General features: G+C 55.9%; 1 protein-coding gene across 1 annotated transcript; it reads right to left on the reverse strand.

Moving 5' to 3' along the window:
- Positions 1-6: 6 nt before the first annotated feature.
- Positions 7-11,523, reverse strand: OPN1MW3 (opsin 1, medium wave sensitive 3). Its single transcript, XM_062184386.1, has 6 exons — positions 11,412-11,523; positions 6,447-6,743; positions 4,300-4,468; positions 3,325-3,490; positions 2,416-2,655; positions 7-117 (listed from the first exon to the last, which is right to left on the reverse strand). The coding sequence occupies exons 1-6, from the start codon at positions 11,521-11,523 to the stop codon at positions 7-9; spliced, it is 1,095 nt and encodes a 364-aa protein (XP_062040370.1).
- Between the last annotated feature and the right edge of the window lie 7,436 nt (positions 11,524-18,959).

The raw sequence follows: 18,959 nt of genomic DNA on the forward strand, positions 1-18,959 counted from the left end.
CAGATGTCACGCAGGTGACACTGAAGAGACAGATGACGCCTCTGTTCTGGAGGCGCTGGAGAGCTCAGAGCTATCCTCGACCTTCTTTCCAAAGAGTTGCAAGATGCAGTTTCGAAACTGGGGGGACAGAAAACAGCGTTCAGCAGGGCAGGGAAGGCCGGGACGTTGTGCTACAGGTCAGGCTCCCGCATGCCCGAGTGTCCCCCTGCTGACGTCACACCTTCCTGCTCCCGTCCAGAGCTCTATGAGGGGATGGAGCAAAGCTCCGGCTGTTCCTTGCACATGGTCAGTGTCCATGCTGGTCATCTCATTTAGCGATGCAGATGGTGACTAGTGTGGGTTGAAAAATGGGTCACCCGAAAAGAAAGGTCCGAGTCTTGACCACTGGAGCCCGTGGATGTGTCCTCATTTGGAAATACGAGGGCACTTCAAAAAGTTCATGGAAAATGGAATTAAAAGGTAAGTTTATTTTGGTGCAAAAAGTTTCATACCCCTGGCAGTCGTTTGCAGGGTACACACTTTTCCATGCAGCTTTTGAAGTCCCTTCACTCTGCGGGTGTATGAAGACGTGCAGCAAGGGAAGGTCGGGCCACCGCTAGAGGGAAGAGGAGCAGCTGCACTCAGGCAGAGAGGGAGGCTGAAGGCAGGGATTATCGGGGTACACCTTCGAGTCCAGCAATGGCAAGAATTGCCGGCAGCCAGCAGAAGCCAGGACGAGGCAGGGAACCTGGGGGAGCAGGTGTTGCTGTTGTTTGAAGCCACCCAGTCTGCGGTGGCTTGTTATACGGCAGCCCCAGGACACTTGTACAGGGACCAACAGTGGTGTCAGCTGTGGGACCCACGTGTACAGTGAGTCACCTCGGCGATACACGGCAAGAGGCTCAGAGGCATTGCACCTCAAAGGAGTGTGATTGCCATCTTGTTTCTGGTGCCGGAGTTTTGGCACGAGGTGAGGACTGGGTAAACAGCACTCGAGCCACCTGCCTCCGGTACCAGCGGGGGCTCTGCTCTTTGCTGGTTGACTGCTAGACATCTGGGCCATCTGAATTTCTCAATGTGTATCTTGTATCATCACAAACTAACCACAATGTTTTCAGGACCCAGACCATAGGTGTTGCCTACATATTTTGGGCCTATTCTCAAATATCTCCTACTCCCTCTATCATCAGAATTCTCCAACGACAATAAAGAATTGTTAGCACTAATAACAGTAGGAAAGTTGGCGGCAGCTAAGGCTGAGGAATGTGTTCACCAAAGTCAGCCAGCATCGCCTTCCTGGGCACCCACGGTGTGCCAGACCCTGCCCCAGGGGGTAGAGCAGGGAACAAGAGCCGAGTTCTCCGAGCCTCGGCCAGAATGCACAGCAGATGCTGAGAGAAAACTTCGGAAGGCCTCCCAGTGCAGAGGTTCGCCTAGGAGAGGGGGCTTCGGGAGGGAGAAGGGAAAGAATCAGGTAGACCATGCTTGACAAGATAGCTTTGGTTTCCAGCCAGTGACGCCAGACCTAAAAAGACACCCTTGCCACAGACAGGAAATGGGTACGGGTATGTCAACTACATAGTTCCCAGGAATCAGGGGCAGGACTGGTCCTGCCTACGCTGTTTGGAAATCGCCAGGATGAATGCATGCCTGAGGAACTCCTCAGCCCTCCCAGCTGCTTGGGCAAGTGGGAGCCAGGGTGGGGCAGCCATCAGATGGATGAGCAGAGGGCAGTGGGTTGGGAGGGGTCTGGTGAAATGGGAGGCCCCTGGGGGGCGTCTGCACCTTAACGAAGTGTCCATAGTCAGGAGGTGATGAGCCTCGTGAGGTCACCCAGAACCTACCAGGAGAGTCCCGAAGTCATGGGCGACTCGCTGAGGCCCAAATGCAGGCTAATGATGGTTCCTGTCGGACGGGATCTCGGGCGAGACCACAGTGCCTGCCTGCTGAGCTGACCTGTGGCCATGTGAAAGCCCTTTCTTGACCAGCATAGGCAAGAAGGGACTGTTTTTGTTCTTATAGAAGAACAGACTCAAAAAATTAAGAGTTTGAAAACAGGAAGAAGGTGGTTGAGAGAAGCGTGGAGTCTGTAAACTCTGGAGGATGAGCCCAGGGTACACGCAGACCTGCACACTAAATCCTAGAGCGTGTGTACTCCAGGGGAGCCCCTGGAGCCCCAGAGCAGAGCTCTCCAGCACCAACAGCAGGGAGGTGCACAACACACAGATGTGCTGGGCTGGGATCACCACAGGGTTCCAGATGGCATGCCCAAGCCTTCAGCTAACGGCTGGGGCTGGGTCGCCTTTTCCTGGTGGTTATCAGGCTCCCCCAGATGTTCTGTGGGCTCCTTGTTGGAGATGCGATTCCAAGTGGGAGCCAACCCTGGATTCTTCCAGGCTCTATAATCAAGTTCCATCTCCTGATGGCATTACTTACCTGCCGATTCATGAAGACGTAGATAATGGGGTTGTAGATGGTGGCACTTTTGGCAAAGTAGGATGGTATGGCAGCCACCAGAGGGTGGAAAGAGTAGCCAGGGTGGGCAGTAGCAAAGCATGCGAAGAAGGCGTAGGGGCCCCAGCAGAGGCAGTATGCACAGACCATCACCACCACCATGCGGGTCACCTCCTTCTCAGCCTTCTGGGTGGACTCAGATTCTTTCTGTTGCTTAGCCACCTGGAGAAAGCAGGGACAGTGAGTGGAGCCGTCATCCAGGGCTCTTGTCTGAAGGGACTCCACGCTGCCATCGCTTGGGCAGTGAGGTCAGAGAGGTGGCAAGAGCAGGGCAGCCCAGGAAGAGGGAGTCCTGGGGAGGAGCAGCCAGCGGTCAGCCCCACCCTGACTCAGGTCACAGCCTGCCCCAGGCAGCCGCAGTGGCCCTCAAGGACTGCCTGCCAGCTTTGAGTGGCAAGCAGCTGGCCTGGCCTGAGACTCCCCCTAGACCTGGGCTCAGGGCTGAGCGTGGAGGCCTAAATGGATCACTGGAGAAAGGGCTACGAATGAGAGAGGGGACAAGATGGGAAATGGGGGGCGGGGGTGGCAAGAGCAGTTGGGGTTTCTGGCTCCTCCAGAGAGCAGGCAGGCAGTCCCGGCCCTTCCCATCCTGTGAGCTGAAGACAGGGGACCTGGGGCTGGAACTACCACCGCAGCCAGAAGTGCGGAGTGCGTCCTCGAGGGAACTGCCTGGCCATCACTGGCACTGGGCATTTTCTTCCAGGCGCGGAATCCTCGTATCTGAGGAGCCGCAGGGACTGGCTGGGGACAGGAGAGCACCCTGGGTGAGCCCTTGGGCCAGCCTGGACAGCCCGCCAGGCACGGCTGAGGCCAGTGGGGCACGGGGCTCACCGTGCGGATGGCCATCCACACTTGCAGGTAGCACAGCACGATGACGCTGAGTGGGATGATGCAGCATGTGACCATGAGCACCATCATGTAGGACTGCACGCCGGGGTACGAGGTGCCGCTGAACACGTCCGGGCCGCATGAGGTCTTCAGGCCGTAGGGCCAGTACCTGGCGGGGGGCGGGGGGAGTCAGCAGCCCAGGGCCCCCGACCCAGCGTGTCACTCACGTGGATGGGGTTTGGCTTTGTTTCTTAATGGAGGTGGATTCATATTACATGAATTCCCCGTATGAAAGTGGACAGCTCCGTGGGATCCAGGCCACTGCCAGTGTTGTGTAACCTCCACGTCTACATCCAGAAAGAAAACCCTCGGGCAGCATCTTGGTAAATCCTGGCCCAGGTAAAGGCCTCACGCCTCCCCTGTACAGTTTCCGTGATGACATTCAGTGCGCTCACAATGCTGTGTGGCTGTGACCATGATCTGCTTCCCAGAAGCGTGGAAGCTTCCCCAGGAAAGGGCAGCCTCTCTCCTAACACCGCTCATTCATGTCGTTGTCATATCAGACAGCAAAATGCATTGTCTTCAGCCCGGCCCTCAAACGTGAGCCCTTTGCTTGGAACTTGGTGGTTCTCTGCAAACAAGCAGCTTGGCTAAGATACCGTGCACCTGCAGGCCCACGCATACTTCTAACTGGAGCAGCCTCTGAAAGGGGGGCCCAAAGTGTGCAAGGAGCAGGCCTGGCACAAGGCCGGTGAGAGGGTCCTGTGGTGCCCTGAGTTCCCTTCCGGCCACAACGATGGCCCGGGCTTGTGCTCAGAGGAAGCAGGGCGCATTTCTCTCTGTTGCAGCCAAGTGGAGTCAGACATTCACAGCCATTGCATGCTTTGAGGCCTTGGAGGCCCCGCAACAGGAACTGACGTGCCCAGAAGCCACCAAGTCTGACCGGCCCCGCTCCATCCCAAACCCTTGCATCCTTACCTGCTCCAACCGAAGATGGGAGGGGCCGTCCACACAGCAGCCCAGATCCAGGAGAAGGTGATGCCTGCGATGGCCAGCTTGGCATCGAATCTCACGTTGCCAAAGGGCTTGCAGACCACCAGCCACCTCTCCCAGGAAATGATGGCCAGGGACCAGAGCCCCGTGATCCCTGTGGGGGAGAGCACCCAGGCGAGGGCTTTCAGCTGAGACAAGGAGGACTGGCCCACCAGCATCACCTCTTCCTTCCCTGGCCAGGGGACAGCTTTCACGAGAGATGGCTGTCGCCACAGTGTTTTAGGGTTCAGGGTGATGAACAGGCCTCTCGGGTAGTTGATTTCTTTAACACCTGCTTGTGATTTTTCTTCCCCATCTCATCCTGCCTCTTCTGCCTGCTTCCTCCGTGAGCACTGACCCTAGTGGCCTAGTGTATTCCCCTCCGTTTTCCTACTTTCTTCTTCTGCCTCCCCTCCCCTTCCCTTGCCCCACACTGGAGTGTGTGTGCTTGACACCAGACTGTGGCTGCTGCCTCCAGCTCCCTGGGAGAAGCAGTGATGACGCAAGTACTTGAGTCCCTGCCACCGTCGGGAGACCTGGGCTGAGTTCCCAGCTCCCAGCTTCAGCCTGGCCCACACCTGGCCTTTGGTGGCATTTGGGAAGTAAACCACTAGATGGACGTGCTCTTTCAAATATTTAAGACTTGGGTAACCATCTTTCAGTATAATTGGCAGCCTTTGCAAGCTTATGGATCTCATTCTAAGCATTTACAGACAGGCTTCCCAGGAGGCCAAGGGCGTCCATGGCATCAAAATGGGTGCCGAAGAGGTGGGTGCTTGGTACCAGAGTGACCCAAGGGCGAACCATGAGCAGAGACAAAGCAGAGACAGGGGTCGGCACTGTGGTGTAGCAAGTGAGGCCAATGCCTGCGGTGCCAGCGTTCCACGTGGGCACCGGTTTGAGTCCCAGCTCCTTCACTTCCGATTCAGCTCTCTGCTGTGACCTGGGAGGGCAGTGGAGGATAGCCTGAGCCCTTGGGCCCCTGCACCCACATGGGAGACCCGGAGGAGGCTACTGGTTCCTGGCTTCAGATCAGCGCAGCTCCAGCCATTGCGGCCATTTGGGGAGTGAACCAGCAGATGGAGGTCTCTCTCTCTCTCTCTCTCTCTCTCTCTCTCTCTCTCTCTCTCTCTCTCTTTCTCCCTCTCTCTGCCTCTCCTCTTTCTGGTTAGCTCTGGCCTTCAAATAAATAAATACACCTTTTTAAAAAAAAACAGAGACAGTCTTGGGGGGGACGTGGGGGCCACTTTGGGGAGGAACTTTGTCTGGCCTTCCCCAGTCACTGCACTTGTGTACTGTGGCCAGCAACATCTTCCCCACGACAGGCAGTTCGATGGAGGGAGAGGCCAGTAAGAGTGGCGAGGAGGTGGCGCCAGATGGCATGGCTAGGGTTGCAGTGGCTCTCCCACCTCCAGCCACCTCCTCTCCAGACAAAGTGCCAGCTCCTGAGCATGGCGCCCGAGGCCTCCGAGACCTGGGCCCGCCTGCCTTGCTCAGCTCACTTGCACGCTGCTCCCCTCCTCTGCTTCCCTGGCCGCCACTCGCTCCTGGCCTCTCCTCGGCCGTCCTTTCTGAGAGGACTGATGGCGGTCCCGTGCGGCCACTCCCTGTGTATGCAAGGCCTGGCGTGCTGAGCAGATTCGTGGCGCACAGAAGCATCAATGATGGGGCTGGAGAGAGGGATCCAGACTCTGTTTCAGAATCTGGAACTCTCTACTGGGAATTGCATCTTTCCCCCAGGGGGAGCTGACACAGGTGAGCTGAGAGCGTGTGCATCCCAGATTTGGGGGCAGGGGGTACACATCCTGCCAGAGCCCTAGAGTCCTCCCCTCTCATACTGCTCTGGGATTGTCTGGCTGTGTATGTGTCTCCTCCCATGCCAATCACACAGCCCCAAACTAGCCATGGGACTCCGGGGGTTGGGGGGAGTGGACTCCAGCAACACATGTGCAGCAAGTCGTGCCCACAGAAGCCTCCAGAACCCTGCAAGCCCATCTTGCCGCCCCTCTGGTGACCTTGGCCCAGCTTCACCTTGTAGATCGCACACGCACAGCAGACACACCTCATCCAAGCCTGGGCCCCCAGCAGCTTACCACACAAGGACACAGTGTAGCCCTCCACAACACACAGAGGGTGGCCCAGCACAAAGTAGCCAAAGAACTGGTTCACCACACTGATGGTGCTGGCGATGAGAGTCTCCGCTAGGTCAGCCACTGCCAAGTTCACCAGGATCCAGTTCAGAGGGTGACGCAGCTTCTTGAACCTCATGGTGGCTACCAGCACCAGCCCGTTTGTGAAGACAGATGCAATGACCACGAGGATCATCCAGGCACTGGTGAGATGGTACACCCACCGGGGAGCAATGTGGTAATTCGGGCCTTCGAAGGGGCCTGGAGGCAGGAGGCACAGGGTAGAGAGGGGAGCCAGGCCACAGCGTCACTCACCGGCCCTAGATCTCGATCCCATCTTTCCATGCCCCCTCCCAGGCTTCTGCACCCTGCTGCCGCTCCCCTCACCTTGGCAAGCAGCCCATTCCCTGAAGCCAGGGGCCGGTGCCTGGGGGGTCCCCCGCACTGGCACCTTGAACTTAACGGATGACTCAGGCTTCTGGTCCTGCACGTCTTCCTATTGTGGGAACTTTGGCCAGTGTCTTGGGTCCCTTCCATAGATGAGGTTAGCAGCGGCCTTCCTGAAGCCTTGCCAGCTTCCCCAGGCTCTTGGCTTGCTTCCTCCCAGGAGCCGACACAGTGAGAAGTCAGTGCCCGTGGCCGGGCAGAGAGTCCTCTCCAGACCCCAGCTGTGCCGCACCTAACTCGCAGCCTCCAGAACAGTGACAAATGAGCTCACCGTTTGAAAGCTACCCCGTCTAGGGCCATTTCTTTTTTTTCTTTCTTCTTTTTTTTTTTTTTTTAATTTTTTTGACAGGCAGAGTGGACAGTGAGAGAGAGAGAGACAGAGAGAAAGGTCTTCCTTTTGCCGTTGGTTCACCCTCCAATGGCCGCCGCGGTTGGCGCGCTGCGGCTGGCGCACCGCGCCGATCCGATGGCAGGAGCCAGGGGCTTATCCTGGTCTCCCATGGGGTGCAGGACCCAAGCACTTGGGCCATCCTCCACTGCACTCCCTGGCCACAGCAGAGAGCTGGCCTGGAAGAGGGACAACCGGGACAGAATCCGGTGCCCCAACCGGGACTAGAACCCGGTGTGCCGGCGCCGCAAGGCGGAGGATTAGCCTAGTGAGCCGCGGCACCGGCCGGGCCATTTCTTATTGCAGCCCGCACTATGACCCGGGAGGCCAACTCCTCTTCTTCACAGAGAGCGGTCAGCGTATAGCAGGTGCACAGAGAATGAGTGGATTGCGTATGCCCCCGAGTTCAGATCCTGGAGTTGTACTCTGCAGGCCTCACCGTGTGAGCAGATTTGGAGGCGGAGATACGCACACGGTACGGGCCACGGGACAAGAACGGCAGACATGCTTCCCCGAGCCAAGGAATGCCATGGATCAGCGGAAGCATGGAAGCTGAAGACCGCTGTGGCACGCATTCTCCCTGTGAGCCCCTGAAGGAAGCGCCCTGTCGCCACCTTGACCCCAGACAGCGGGCCCCATACTTGAGAGCCAAGACCTTCCTCTTGTGTGAGGCAGCTGGTATGTGGTGCTGTGTCATGGCAGCCCCCGGAAACCCATGTAGCACAAAGGACGGCTAATGCATCTTGTCATGACACAGTGGCTGTCAACCCATTGTGTTGAAAGGAACTTTCTTGCCACTGCTTGAAAGGGCTGCAAACCCCAGGCTCTGCTGCCTTATAGCACGGTCTCATGGCAAAACCTCAATGCTAACTAACTTAAGAAAAGCAGGGCCGGCGCTGTGGCTTAACAGGCTAATCCTCCGCCTTGCGGCGCCAGCCCACCAGGTTCTAGTCCCGGTCGGGGCGCCGGATTCTATCCCAGTTGCCCCTCTTCCAGGCCAGCTCTCTGCTGTGGCCCAGGAGGGCAGTGGAGGATGGCCCAAGTCCTTGGGCCCTGCACCCCCATGGGAGACCAGGAGAAGCACCTGGCTCCTGGCTTCGGATCAGCGAGATGCGCCGGCCGCAGTGGCCATTGGAGGGTGAACCAATGGCAAAAGGAAGACCTTTCTCTCTGTCTCTCTCTCTCTCTCACTATCCACTCGGCCTGTCTAAATAAATAAATAAATAAAATTAAAAAAAAAAAAGAAAAGCAGATTTCCTATGGCTAGGAGGGAGGTATAAATATTAGCCCAGTGCAGCTGGACCCTGTGATGCCATTCATCCCTCCCAGAACCCTGCACAGGATCTGTGTGAGCAGTAGGGACAGTGAGTTGACAAGTCAAGACTGTGCGTCTCAGCCTCTGTTGCAGACAGGACAGAGCGAATCAATGGGGCTGCTAATGGACCCCAGGTCAGAGAAACCCCAAGCCCCAGGCAGATCTTCCCCGGCAGGTGCAGTAGTTCCTATGTGAGCTGGGCAGCTGAGAGCAGCACTTTGGAGCACTCCCATTTCTAGGCAAGTGCGAGGTGGAGGGGGGGCCAGGAGCTTCCAGCATAGCGACCAGAGGAGCTGTCCCAGCCTGGTGCCCTCCTCTTAAGACCCTGGCTGGGACGCTCACATCCTGTCCCAGAGTGCCTGAGTTTGAGTCTTCGCTCGGCTCTGCTCCCGATCACAGCTCCCTGCTAATGTGCACCCTGGGAGGCAGCAGGTGAGGGCTTAAGTGATTGGGATTCTGCTACCCACGTGGGGAACCTAGATTGAAATCCAAGATCCTGGCCGGCGCCATGGCTTAACAGGCTAATCCTCTGCCGGCACACCGGGTTCTAGTCCCGGTTGGGGCGCCGGATTCTGTCCCGGTTGCCCCTCTTCCAGGCCAGCTCTCTGCTATGGCCCGGGAAGGCAGTGGAGGATGGCCCAAGTGCTTGGGTCCTGCACCCACATGGGAGACCAGGAGAAGCACTTGGCTCCTGGCTTCGGATCAGCGCGATGTGCTGGCTGCAGCGGCCATTGGAGGGTGAACCAGCGGCAAAAAGGAAGACCTTTCTCTGTGTCTCTCTCTCTCTCACTATCCACTCTGCCTATCAAAAAAAAAAAAAAAAAGAAAGAAAGAAAGAAATCCAAGCTCCTGTGTTGGCCTGGCCCAACAGTAACTGTAGTGGGCATTTGGGAAGTGAAGCAGCAGATAGGGATGTACTTGCTCTCTCTCTCTCTCCTTCCCTCCCTTCTTCTCAAATAAATCAAAATAAATAAATAAAGTTAAACATATAAAAGGAGGAAGGAGTGTAGGGAAGGGTGGGCAGAGAATCTAGAATTCTTTCTAGATTATAATTTGGAGCCCTGTATATATTTTGTTACATAATTATGAAGCAAAATTAAATAGAAAGAACAATCCCTGAAAATAAAAAATAAAAACAAATGGACTTAAATGTATTTCTATTCAGAGGGACTACCCTAAGGGACTTGTAAGCACATTGGTTGGACTACACAGCCTAGGATCCTATAAAAATGTTGTGCTGTGGTGATCACATTCGTGGCGGTAGTGTTGGTATCATTATTTTGAGACGTGTGTGTTGAGATAAATTATATGATATTCTCTTTCACTCTACCCAAAGCCCTGGAAAACAGGCGATCTTGCCAAAACACAGCCTGCCTTCGAGCGGGCCTTCAGATCAACTAGCAACCTACAGAAAACTAACAATGAACAAGGTCTGAGGAGCCATGCGTGAAATGTGGGCCAGTCCAGGCACAAGTGACTTGTCTTCTTCAATCGCTCAATCAATCAATAGCAGGGCTAGTGTATGGCCAGCAGCAGGCCATATGACCACTGGCTCAAGTCCCAGCTGCTCCACTTCGGATCCAACTCCCTGCTAATGTGCCTTGGAAAGCGGCAGAAGCTGGTCCAAGCCAAGCCTTGGCTACCCATGTGGGAAACCCAGATGGTCAGGCTCCTGGCTTTGGCTTAGTCCAGCCCTGGTCGTTGTAGCCATTTGGGGAGTGAAGCAGTGAATGGAAGATCTCTGCCTGTCTCTACCAAGTTACAGAACAATGGTAATGAATGAGGTCAGTCTGTCTCTCTGTGTTTCTCTGCCTTCCCGATAAAATGAAAAGCAATGAATAAATGAGTCATTTCCTGAAGATGCCTTGCATTTGGTTCCAAGAATCAGGTGGAAAGGCTTAGCGGAGGGACGCTCAGTGATAGGCGCCAGAGTTCATTGCAACCTACTGTGGGAGATGCTTGAGGTTTTGCAAACAGAAACGCCAACTCTTGGCAAAAGGCATCTCATGCAGCGGTGAAACGGGGGGGTGGGGTGGGGGTGGTCCCTAGGGAGTGTGCTGCTCCCATTCCAGCAAGGAAAGCTGGGGCACTGCAGCGTGTCAGCCAGGTTGGCCCAAGCTGCTTGTTGCTAAGCAGCACTTGGCCCAGGCTGCACTCCGCCCTCCCCAAGAGATACTGCCAACTCAAGGAGCGAGTGTGGCTCTGAGGAGGGCCCCCCACCAGGTGCCAGGTGCCTGGGTGGAGGTGGGGGTGGGGGGCTGAGCAGCGTCCTGACCGGCAGCTCCCCATGGGGCAGACCCTGGGCTGTCCTGTTGAGCTTCCAGATTTCTGCTGGGCCTAAGTGCTCTCTCCCAGGGCCGCTCAAAATGGAGAGGCTGCCCTGGGCCCCAAGCGAGCCTCTTCGCCCCCACAGCTGTGCAGCCAACTGGGCACAGCTGGGCGAGATGACGGGTACAGTCTCATCCAACCTGAAGGCTCTGGAAATCGCTCACCCTCCACGGGGGCACACTCTCCTGCCTGTCAGGGTCTCAAGGTGAGTTGGTACAGGCAGGCGGATGGGACCAGGGTTCCATGCCATGGGCGCTCAGCACTGGTGGAGGGGTCCCAAAGACAGAGCTAACGGACTCTCCCTGGAACACAGGTTCTCCGAGGGCCTTGGAGCCCGTGTGGTTTGTATTTGGAAAGAACCCTCCCCCTTCATGTCATCACCAAACCTAAGGGAGACCCTCTCGGCTGCTGGGCTGTGCAGAAAAGACACTGCCCTGGCCTGCCTGCTCACCTCTGGTGGAGTTGCTGTTGGTGTAGGTAAAGATGCTCGCCTGGGTGCTGTCCTCATGGCTCTCCTGCGGCTGCCCGCCAGCCAGCATTTGGGGGCCCCACGGCTGGGTCATGGCTGTGCAGAGCCCTGTCCCTGCCACCGCCAGCCCTGGCACACTGCTGGGGGTCATGGCGCTTTATACCAGCCCGCGGGATCAGCCGGGGCCTCCTCACCTTAGAAGCTCCCAAACATGTCGCCATCTGATTGATCTCTTAATTGGGCTGGGACTTAGACCTCCTCCTCCTCCTCCCACCCGTTGCTTCCCTGCTCCTAAGGTCAGCCTGCAGGGGCAGCTCAGATGGATTTGCTGGGCACCAAACTTGGAAACTTCCCATTTGGTTCAGAGAGGTGCCTGTGGGAGCCACCATGGCCCTCGCTCCTGTCTGTGTCATCTGTCCCCTCCACCTCTCCAATGCCTGCTCTCGGGGGGGTTCAGGTCTGGAACGTGAGCCAGCTTGTAGGACACGCCAGCTCAATGGGCCCAAGGGTACAGTTGGTGGCCCTGGCGCTCCTCCCTCGGCTTCTTCCGGCCATCCCCTCATCCTGGCTCAGAGGAGCTGCAGCTGCTTCAGCCACCAGGGGGCTCATGCAGGCATCGCAGCAGCCCTGGGCAGCTCCTGGCAGCTCAAGTCTCCCTTGGTCTCCCGGACCGCCCCTTGGCAGAGGCACTGACGTGCTACGTGCGCAGTTCCGGAGCCTTAGCTCCATGCGATGAACTGACCAAGAACCCCTGATCTCCCTCCACAGTCCTTACTTAGGGAGCACATCCTCCCTCCTGGCGTCCACCTGCTCCCCTCTACTCAGAACCGAACTGCAGCTCCTTCTGGCTTTGCCTTTGCATTGGCCTGTGACACTCCACAGAGACAGGACGTGGGCTGGTGGCCTTTACGGCCACTTTGGCACTGTAGGCTCCACGCTCAAGGCTCCTAGCAATACAGCCTCTCCCACAGGCTCTGGGGAAGCCTTAGCTACCAAGCTGAAGGCTGGAGCCATGTGGAGCTCCAGCTTGGCTACCCAGAGCAAGAATGGCTCTTAGCATCGCTTGGTGCCTGCCATGTGCTGGGTGTCAGGTGAGGGGTTGCAGGTGCAGTGGAAGCAAAGTCTGGGCCATGCCCTGACAGAGCCCACCAGCAGCCATTGCTGTCCAAGCCCCCTCCCCCCAGTCCCTTCCGGTGCACCTAGCACTTCTCCAAATCCCAAAGAATCAAAAACAGGCATTCCAGGGGCCAGGGCTGTGGCATAGTGGGTAAGGCCGCCGCCTGCGATGCCAGCATTCCATGTGGGCACTGGGCTGAGTCCCGGCTGCTCCCCTTCCCATCCAGCTCTCTGCTATGGCCTGGGAAAGTGGAGGATGGCCCAGGTCCTTGGGCCCCTGCACCTGCATGGGAGATCCGGAGGAGGCTCCTGGCTCCTGACTTTGGATTGGCGCAGCTCTGGCCATTGCAGCCAACTGGGGAGAGAACCAGCGAATGGAAGACCACTCCCCCTCTGCTTCTCCTTCTCTCTCTGTGTAACTCTTTCAAATAAATAAATAAATCTTTAAAAAATAAATATTTTAAAAAACGGGCATTCCCACAAAAACATATGTGTAAATTTTCATGGTAGAATTCATCAAGATAGCCATAGGAGGCAACAACCCCAAAGCCCATCAACAGCCACAATGCGGTCTAGCCAAGGAACGAAGTGCTGGGCCACACTAGCGTGTGAATGAAGGGGAGAAACACCAAGCCACAGCCGATAGCACACCTGGTGTGACTCCACTGTACAGTGTCCAGAGCGGGCCAGTCCATACAGAGAGTGCGCTAGGGCTCGGCAGGCATGGGGAGCAGCTGCTTAATGGGTGACGAAAGCATTCGGAAATCACATTGTGATGATACAGTCACTGTGCAAAACAGTGTGCTGCTCTCCAGAGAAATGAAACACCCTGAGCCGGGCATCCAGGCTGGCAGCTGGGGCCACGGATGAGATGTCTGCGCTCCAAGTCAGAATGCCCAGGCTTTGTTGCCTGGCTCTGGCTCCGGGCTTCAGCTTCCTGTTGTTGCAGACCCTGGCTCTAGCAGTTGTGTTCCTGCCAACCATGTGGGGACCCAAATTGTCTTCCCAGCTCGCAGCTTTGGCTTGGCCCAGCCCTGGGTTGTTGTGGGCATTTGATAAATGAATTAGTGGATGGAAAATGCTCGCTCTCTCTCTTTCTCTTCCTCTCTCCCTCTCTCCCCCTCCCTCTCTCTTTCTCTTAAAATAATCTTAGAAATTTCTAATTAAACAGAATTACCATATGACCCAGCATTTCAACGTCTGAATATTTACCCAAATGAATTTTTAAAAAGGATTTATTTATTTATTTGAAAGGCAGAGATACTGGAAGGGAAGGGAAGGGAAGGGAAGGGAAGGGAAGGGAACCTTCAATCTGCTGGTTCACTCTCCCAATGGCCACCCTGGCTGAAGCAAGGAGCCAGGAATTTCTTCCGGGTCTCCCAGGTGGGTGCCAGAGCCCAAGCACTTGGGCCATCTTCTGCTACCTTCCCAGGGGCATTAGCAGGGAGCTGGATCAGAACTGGAGAGGGGCCAGTGCTATGGCGCAGCAGGTTAACACCTTGGCCTGAAGCGCCGGCATCCCATATGGGCACCGGTTCTAGTCCTGGCTGCTCCACTTCCGATCCAGCTCTCTGCTATGGCATGAGAAAGCAGTAGAAGATGGCCCAAGTCCTTGGGCCCCTGCACCCACGTGGGAGACCTGGAAGAAGCTCCTGGCTCCTGGTTTCAGATCGACGCAGCTCCAGCTGTTGCAGCCATCTGGGGAGTGAACCAGCACATGGAAGACCTCTCTCTGTCTCTACCTCTCTATGTATCTCTGTCTTTCAAATAAATAAAATAAAATCTTTAAAAAAAAAAAAGAACTGGAGCAGCTGGGACTCTAACTGGTGCCCACATGGGACGCCAGCACTGCAGGTGGAGCCTCAGCCTTCCACCTGCCACAGCACCAGCCCCTACCCAAATGACTGGGAAGCAGCATTTTGAAGAGTTACGCGTACACTCATGTTTACAGCAGAATCATTCCCAGCAACCGAGAGGCTGAAGCATCCCAAGTGCCCACCGATGAACAAATGGGTAAGATGTGGCAGAACACAGTGGCACACTATTCGGCCTTCAGAAGGAAGGGGCTTGGGACCCGTGCTCCAACATGGATGACCCTCAAAGACATGATGCTCAGTGGGAGAAACCAGGCACGGAAGAACAAATTGTGTCTGGCTCCCCTAGAGGAGTCACGTTCTTAGAAAGTAGAGTGGTAGGGGCCAGGGCTGATGGGATTGCAATCAGGGAAGATGAGAAAGTTCTGGAAAAGGATGCTGGCAATGGTTGCAGAACAAAGTGAATGTGCTGAACGCCCCTCAATTAGAATATTAGGTACAAATATTAAAAACTTCAAAGGCAAACGGCCAAACAGCTCCTTCCTTGTCCTGTATCGGTAGCAGTCACCAGCGGTTAAGGACAGAGCCCCCCGTCCGCTGGACAGAGCTGAGAGCTGAGTGAAGATGACAAGTCGCCGAAGAAGCCCTAATCAGCTCTCCTTCACCAAGTCCCTGAGCAGGAGTCGGCTTAGAGACTAATAGTGATGATGGCTGCGTGGCTCTGGGGAGAAAGCAAGTCCCGGTAAAGCCCTTCCTCTTATTGTCTTTCTGGGCCCAGGCACGTCCCCCTGCAGAAAGAGGCCCAGGGCAACCCTGGCCCTTGGGCCCCTGCTCTGAAGTTCCCCTGTGGCCACACTCTGCGGCCATGGCTGCCCGGAGGCTTGGGAAACGTTGGCTGTGCATCTTCTGGGCTCCCTTTGCACTGGCTGTGAGCCCCTGAGTCTCTCACAGTGGCTTACGTGGGACTAAGCCCAGCGTGGACACACAGTGCAGACTGCATGACAAGGCTGTCGCCCACCTACTGGAAATGCCCAGCCACGTGGCTCCCACCTCCCTCCACCAGGATCTTCGTGAGCTGACAGGGTGGCTACTATGCGTGTCCCCCCAGCCCCTTGCAAGGTAGACATCTGGTGGTCATCTTTCACCATGTCCAAGGCCATGGGCCTCACGTAGCAGCTGGGTTGATGGAACAAGGTCAAATCCCTGGAGTGCAACCTCAGGTCATTGTCACTTCTAAGTCCATAGTTCTCCCTCCTGCAGGGTCCTAGTGTGCTTTGCATGCCCGTCCCCAGCAGGGTTGAAGGAGAACCAGAGGGTTCCAGAATGCAAGACCCAGAAGTGGGCCTCCTCTGAGACACCCACCCTACTGGGTCCCTCCTTGTCCCGGGTCTGCCACGGACTGGCCAATGACCCTTCTCTCCTGGTGCCCGCTGCCTCTGTGTAGAGCGAGGAAGCAGTTCTGCCGGTGCTCTCCCCCAATGGGGGTCCAGCGGAGGAGCCGTGGGGAGTGTGCAGGAAGCCTCCCGCCTGCCCTTGTCTGGGGCCAGACACACATCCGCCCTAAGATGCTCAGGAAGGAGATGGGGGGGTGGCAGAGGCCAGCGAGGTGGCAGGTTCCGGACCGTCACTCCCCCCCACCTCCCTGCACAGCAGGGTGCTAATTGATGATTAGGGCTAACAGAAGATCAAGTCCCATTTTAGCCTAAAGCAGATTACTGCCCTAGAAAGTCGCCCAGCACCTGGAAGGGCACACGGCCCCCGCCCCCTCCCCCCAGTGGAAGCTTATTCCGGGGCCCACACTCTGGCAGGACGGTGGGGGAGGCAGGTGGGGCATCTAGAGAGGCGGGCCCAGAACAGGACTGGGGGGGGGGGCGCAATAGAGTCAGGGCTCCTCCCCTGCCCCAGCGGGACCAGCTCACTGGGAGGAGAGGGGCTGGCAAAAGACCAGGCCGCCAAGCCATGAGGACGCGCGGCGCCCTCGGCTCTGCCCTCGCTGGCAGGAGGCTGGGAGATTAGATGTCAGGCTAGTCTCTGGGCCGCCGCCGCCTAAGGGCCTTGGTGAGGGAGAGCTGATTAGGGCTTCTGGGGTTGCCTGTCACCTTCACTCAGCTCGCAGCTCCAGCCAGCGAGCAGGAGCTTTTGTCCTTAAGCGCCAGTGGTGCTATGGCCACAGGACAAGAGAGCAGTCACCAGCGCCCTCCGTCTCCATGTTCTGCTCCTCTGGGATTTGTAAACACTTGCCATATATATATCAAGTCGGAGTATTTTGTCACTTTTACGAATGTCTTGCTGTGTCCCATGTCACTCAGCTCAGAGCAACAACAGTCAGGATCTCTCCTCACCCCTGTGGCTCTTGGATGCCCCAGACTTGCCGATCTTCCCTCCGTGTTCTCAGTTTGGTCCGCTGTTCTAGCCCCCTGTATGAGTAAGCAAGCAGGGCTGGGTAGGATGGAGAAGGAGGAAAGGAGGCGGGATGTGGAGGTTAGGGTTCCAGGAGTGCTCATTTGCATAGGGCTTTACAGTGGGCCTTTCCAAGGAAGGATCCTTGAACAAAGACTTACAAGAGGGAGGGACGTAGGAAGGGAGCCAAGGCCCTGGGGCTGGAGTAGAGTGGGAACGGGTGTGCAGGGCAAAGAAAGCGTGGCGAGAATGGAGGTCACATCATCTGAATGAACGAGGGACAGCACTGTGTGGTGCGGTTTTGAGTGAAGCCTCGCGCGCTCTGACTTCGATTCAAATACATTCTCTCTGGGCATGGGTCTGAGCGTTGTCAGAATCAGGCGCTGCTCCAGGGGAGAGATCATGACAGTGCCCACTAGAGGGGGCGGAAGGTGCCGAGGGCCATGAGAAGGCATGGCCACAGGCGGTGCTGCTTTGCCCATTGCCTGAGGCTTGCACACACAAACAAAAGTGAATATTTTGAACAATGTCATCCCAAGCACTGTGAAGATCTGGAAAAAAATGCACAAACTCTTAGAAAACCGCAACCAACCAAAAGGCGCTGCACCAGAAACCGAAGAGCTGCCAAAGACACTGAAGCCAGTGTTTCCAACCTGTCCACCAAGGAAAGGTCTCTGGTGCATCTCTGATGCACACCAAGGTGCAAGCTCACTTCCAGGCCTTTTTGGATCACTTCCTGTGTGTCTTCATTCCCACACAGAACCAGCAACTAAGAGCTAGCAAGCCTGGGTGCAAATAGCTGAAATGCAGACGGCTGAAACTTGGCTGCCTGCTCTCCCTCCCCCATTCTGCTTACTGTGGCAACTACATGGCCACCACAGAGGAGAAGCACAGACTTTTCCTTTTAGTGGAGAAAGTGCTGTGTTTCTAAATCTGAAGCACGTTTGCAATAAAGTTCACGCCGAATCCCCACTGTGATGCAGCTGTTTCGTGTTCAGTTAGAAAGAGCCCTCAAAAGGAGGTCTTCTCCAAAGCCAGTCCCCAAAGGCAAATGGACAATTCCACTCTTATGAGAGAACTCCAAAAAGTTGGTGGAAAACAGAATTTGAAGATACATTTGGGGGGCCAGCGCTGTGGCGCAGCGGGTTAAAGCCCTGGCCTGAAGCACTGGCATCCCAAATGGGTGCCGATTCCAGACCCGTCTGCTCCTCTTCTAATCCAGCTCTCTGCTGTGGCCTGGGAAAGCAGTGGAAGATGGCCTAAGTCCTTGGGCCCCTGCACCCGCGTGGAAGACCTGGAAGAAGCTCCTGGCTCCTGGCTTCAGATCGGCACAGCTCTGGCCATTGCGGCCATCTGGGGAGTGAACCAGCGGATGGAAGACCTCTGTGTCTCTACCTCTCTCTGTAACTCTGTCTTTCAAAGAAATAAAATAAATCTTAAAAAAAAAAAAAGATACACTTGGGGGACTGGTGCTGTGATGTATCAGGTAAAGCCACTGCTTACAGGCGCCAGTTCTAGTCCCGGCTGCTCCACTTCTGATCCAGCTCTCTGCTGTGGCCTAGGAAAGCAGTGAAAGGTGGCCCAAGTGCTTGGGCCCCTGAACCCACATGGGAGACCCGGAAGAAGCTCCTGGTTCCTGGCTTCGATTGTCCCAGCTTTGGCTGTTGCAGCCATTTGAGGAGTGAACCAGCGGATGGAAGACTTTCTCTCTCTTTCTCTGTTTCTCTGCCTTTCGAAAGCAATCTTTTTTTTTTTTTTTAATGGATGCATTTGGGGGCTGGCCTTGTGGTGCAGTGGGTTAAGCTGCCCTTTGGGATGCCTGCATTCCTATTCAATGGCAGGTCTAGTCCTAACATCTTCATTTCCAATCCAGTTTTCTTTTGTAAGATGTATTTATTTATTTGAAAGTCAGAGTTACACAGAGAGAAGAGAGGCTGAGAGAGAGCGAGAGCGAGAGAGAGAGAGAGAGGTCTTCTATCCACTGGCTCACTCCTCAATTGGCCACAACGGCCAGAGCTGAGCGATCTGAAGCCAGGACCTAGGAGCTTCTTCCAGGTCTCCCACGCGAGTGCAGGGGCCCAAGGACTTGGGCCATCTTCTACTGCTTTCCCAGGCCACAGCAGAGAGCTGGATTGGAAGTGGAACAGCTGGGACTCAAACCGGCGCCCATATGGGACGCTGGCACTGCAGGTGACAGCTT

This window comes from Lepus europaeus, chromosome X, assembly GCF_033115175.1.
Source record: "Lepus europaeus isolate LE1 chromosome X, mLepTim1.pri, whole genome shotgun sequence".
Taxonomy (NCBI): domain Eukaryota; kingdom Metazoa; phylum Chordata; class Mammalia; order Lagomorpha; family Leporidae; genus Lepus; species Lepus europaeus.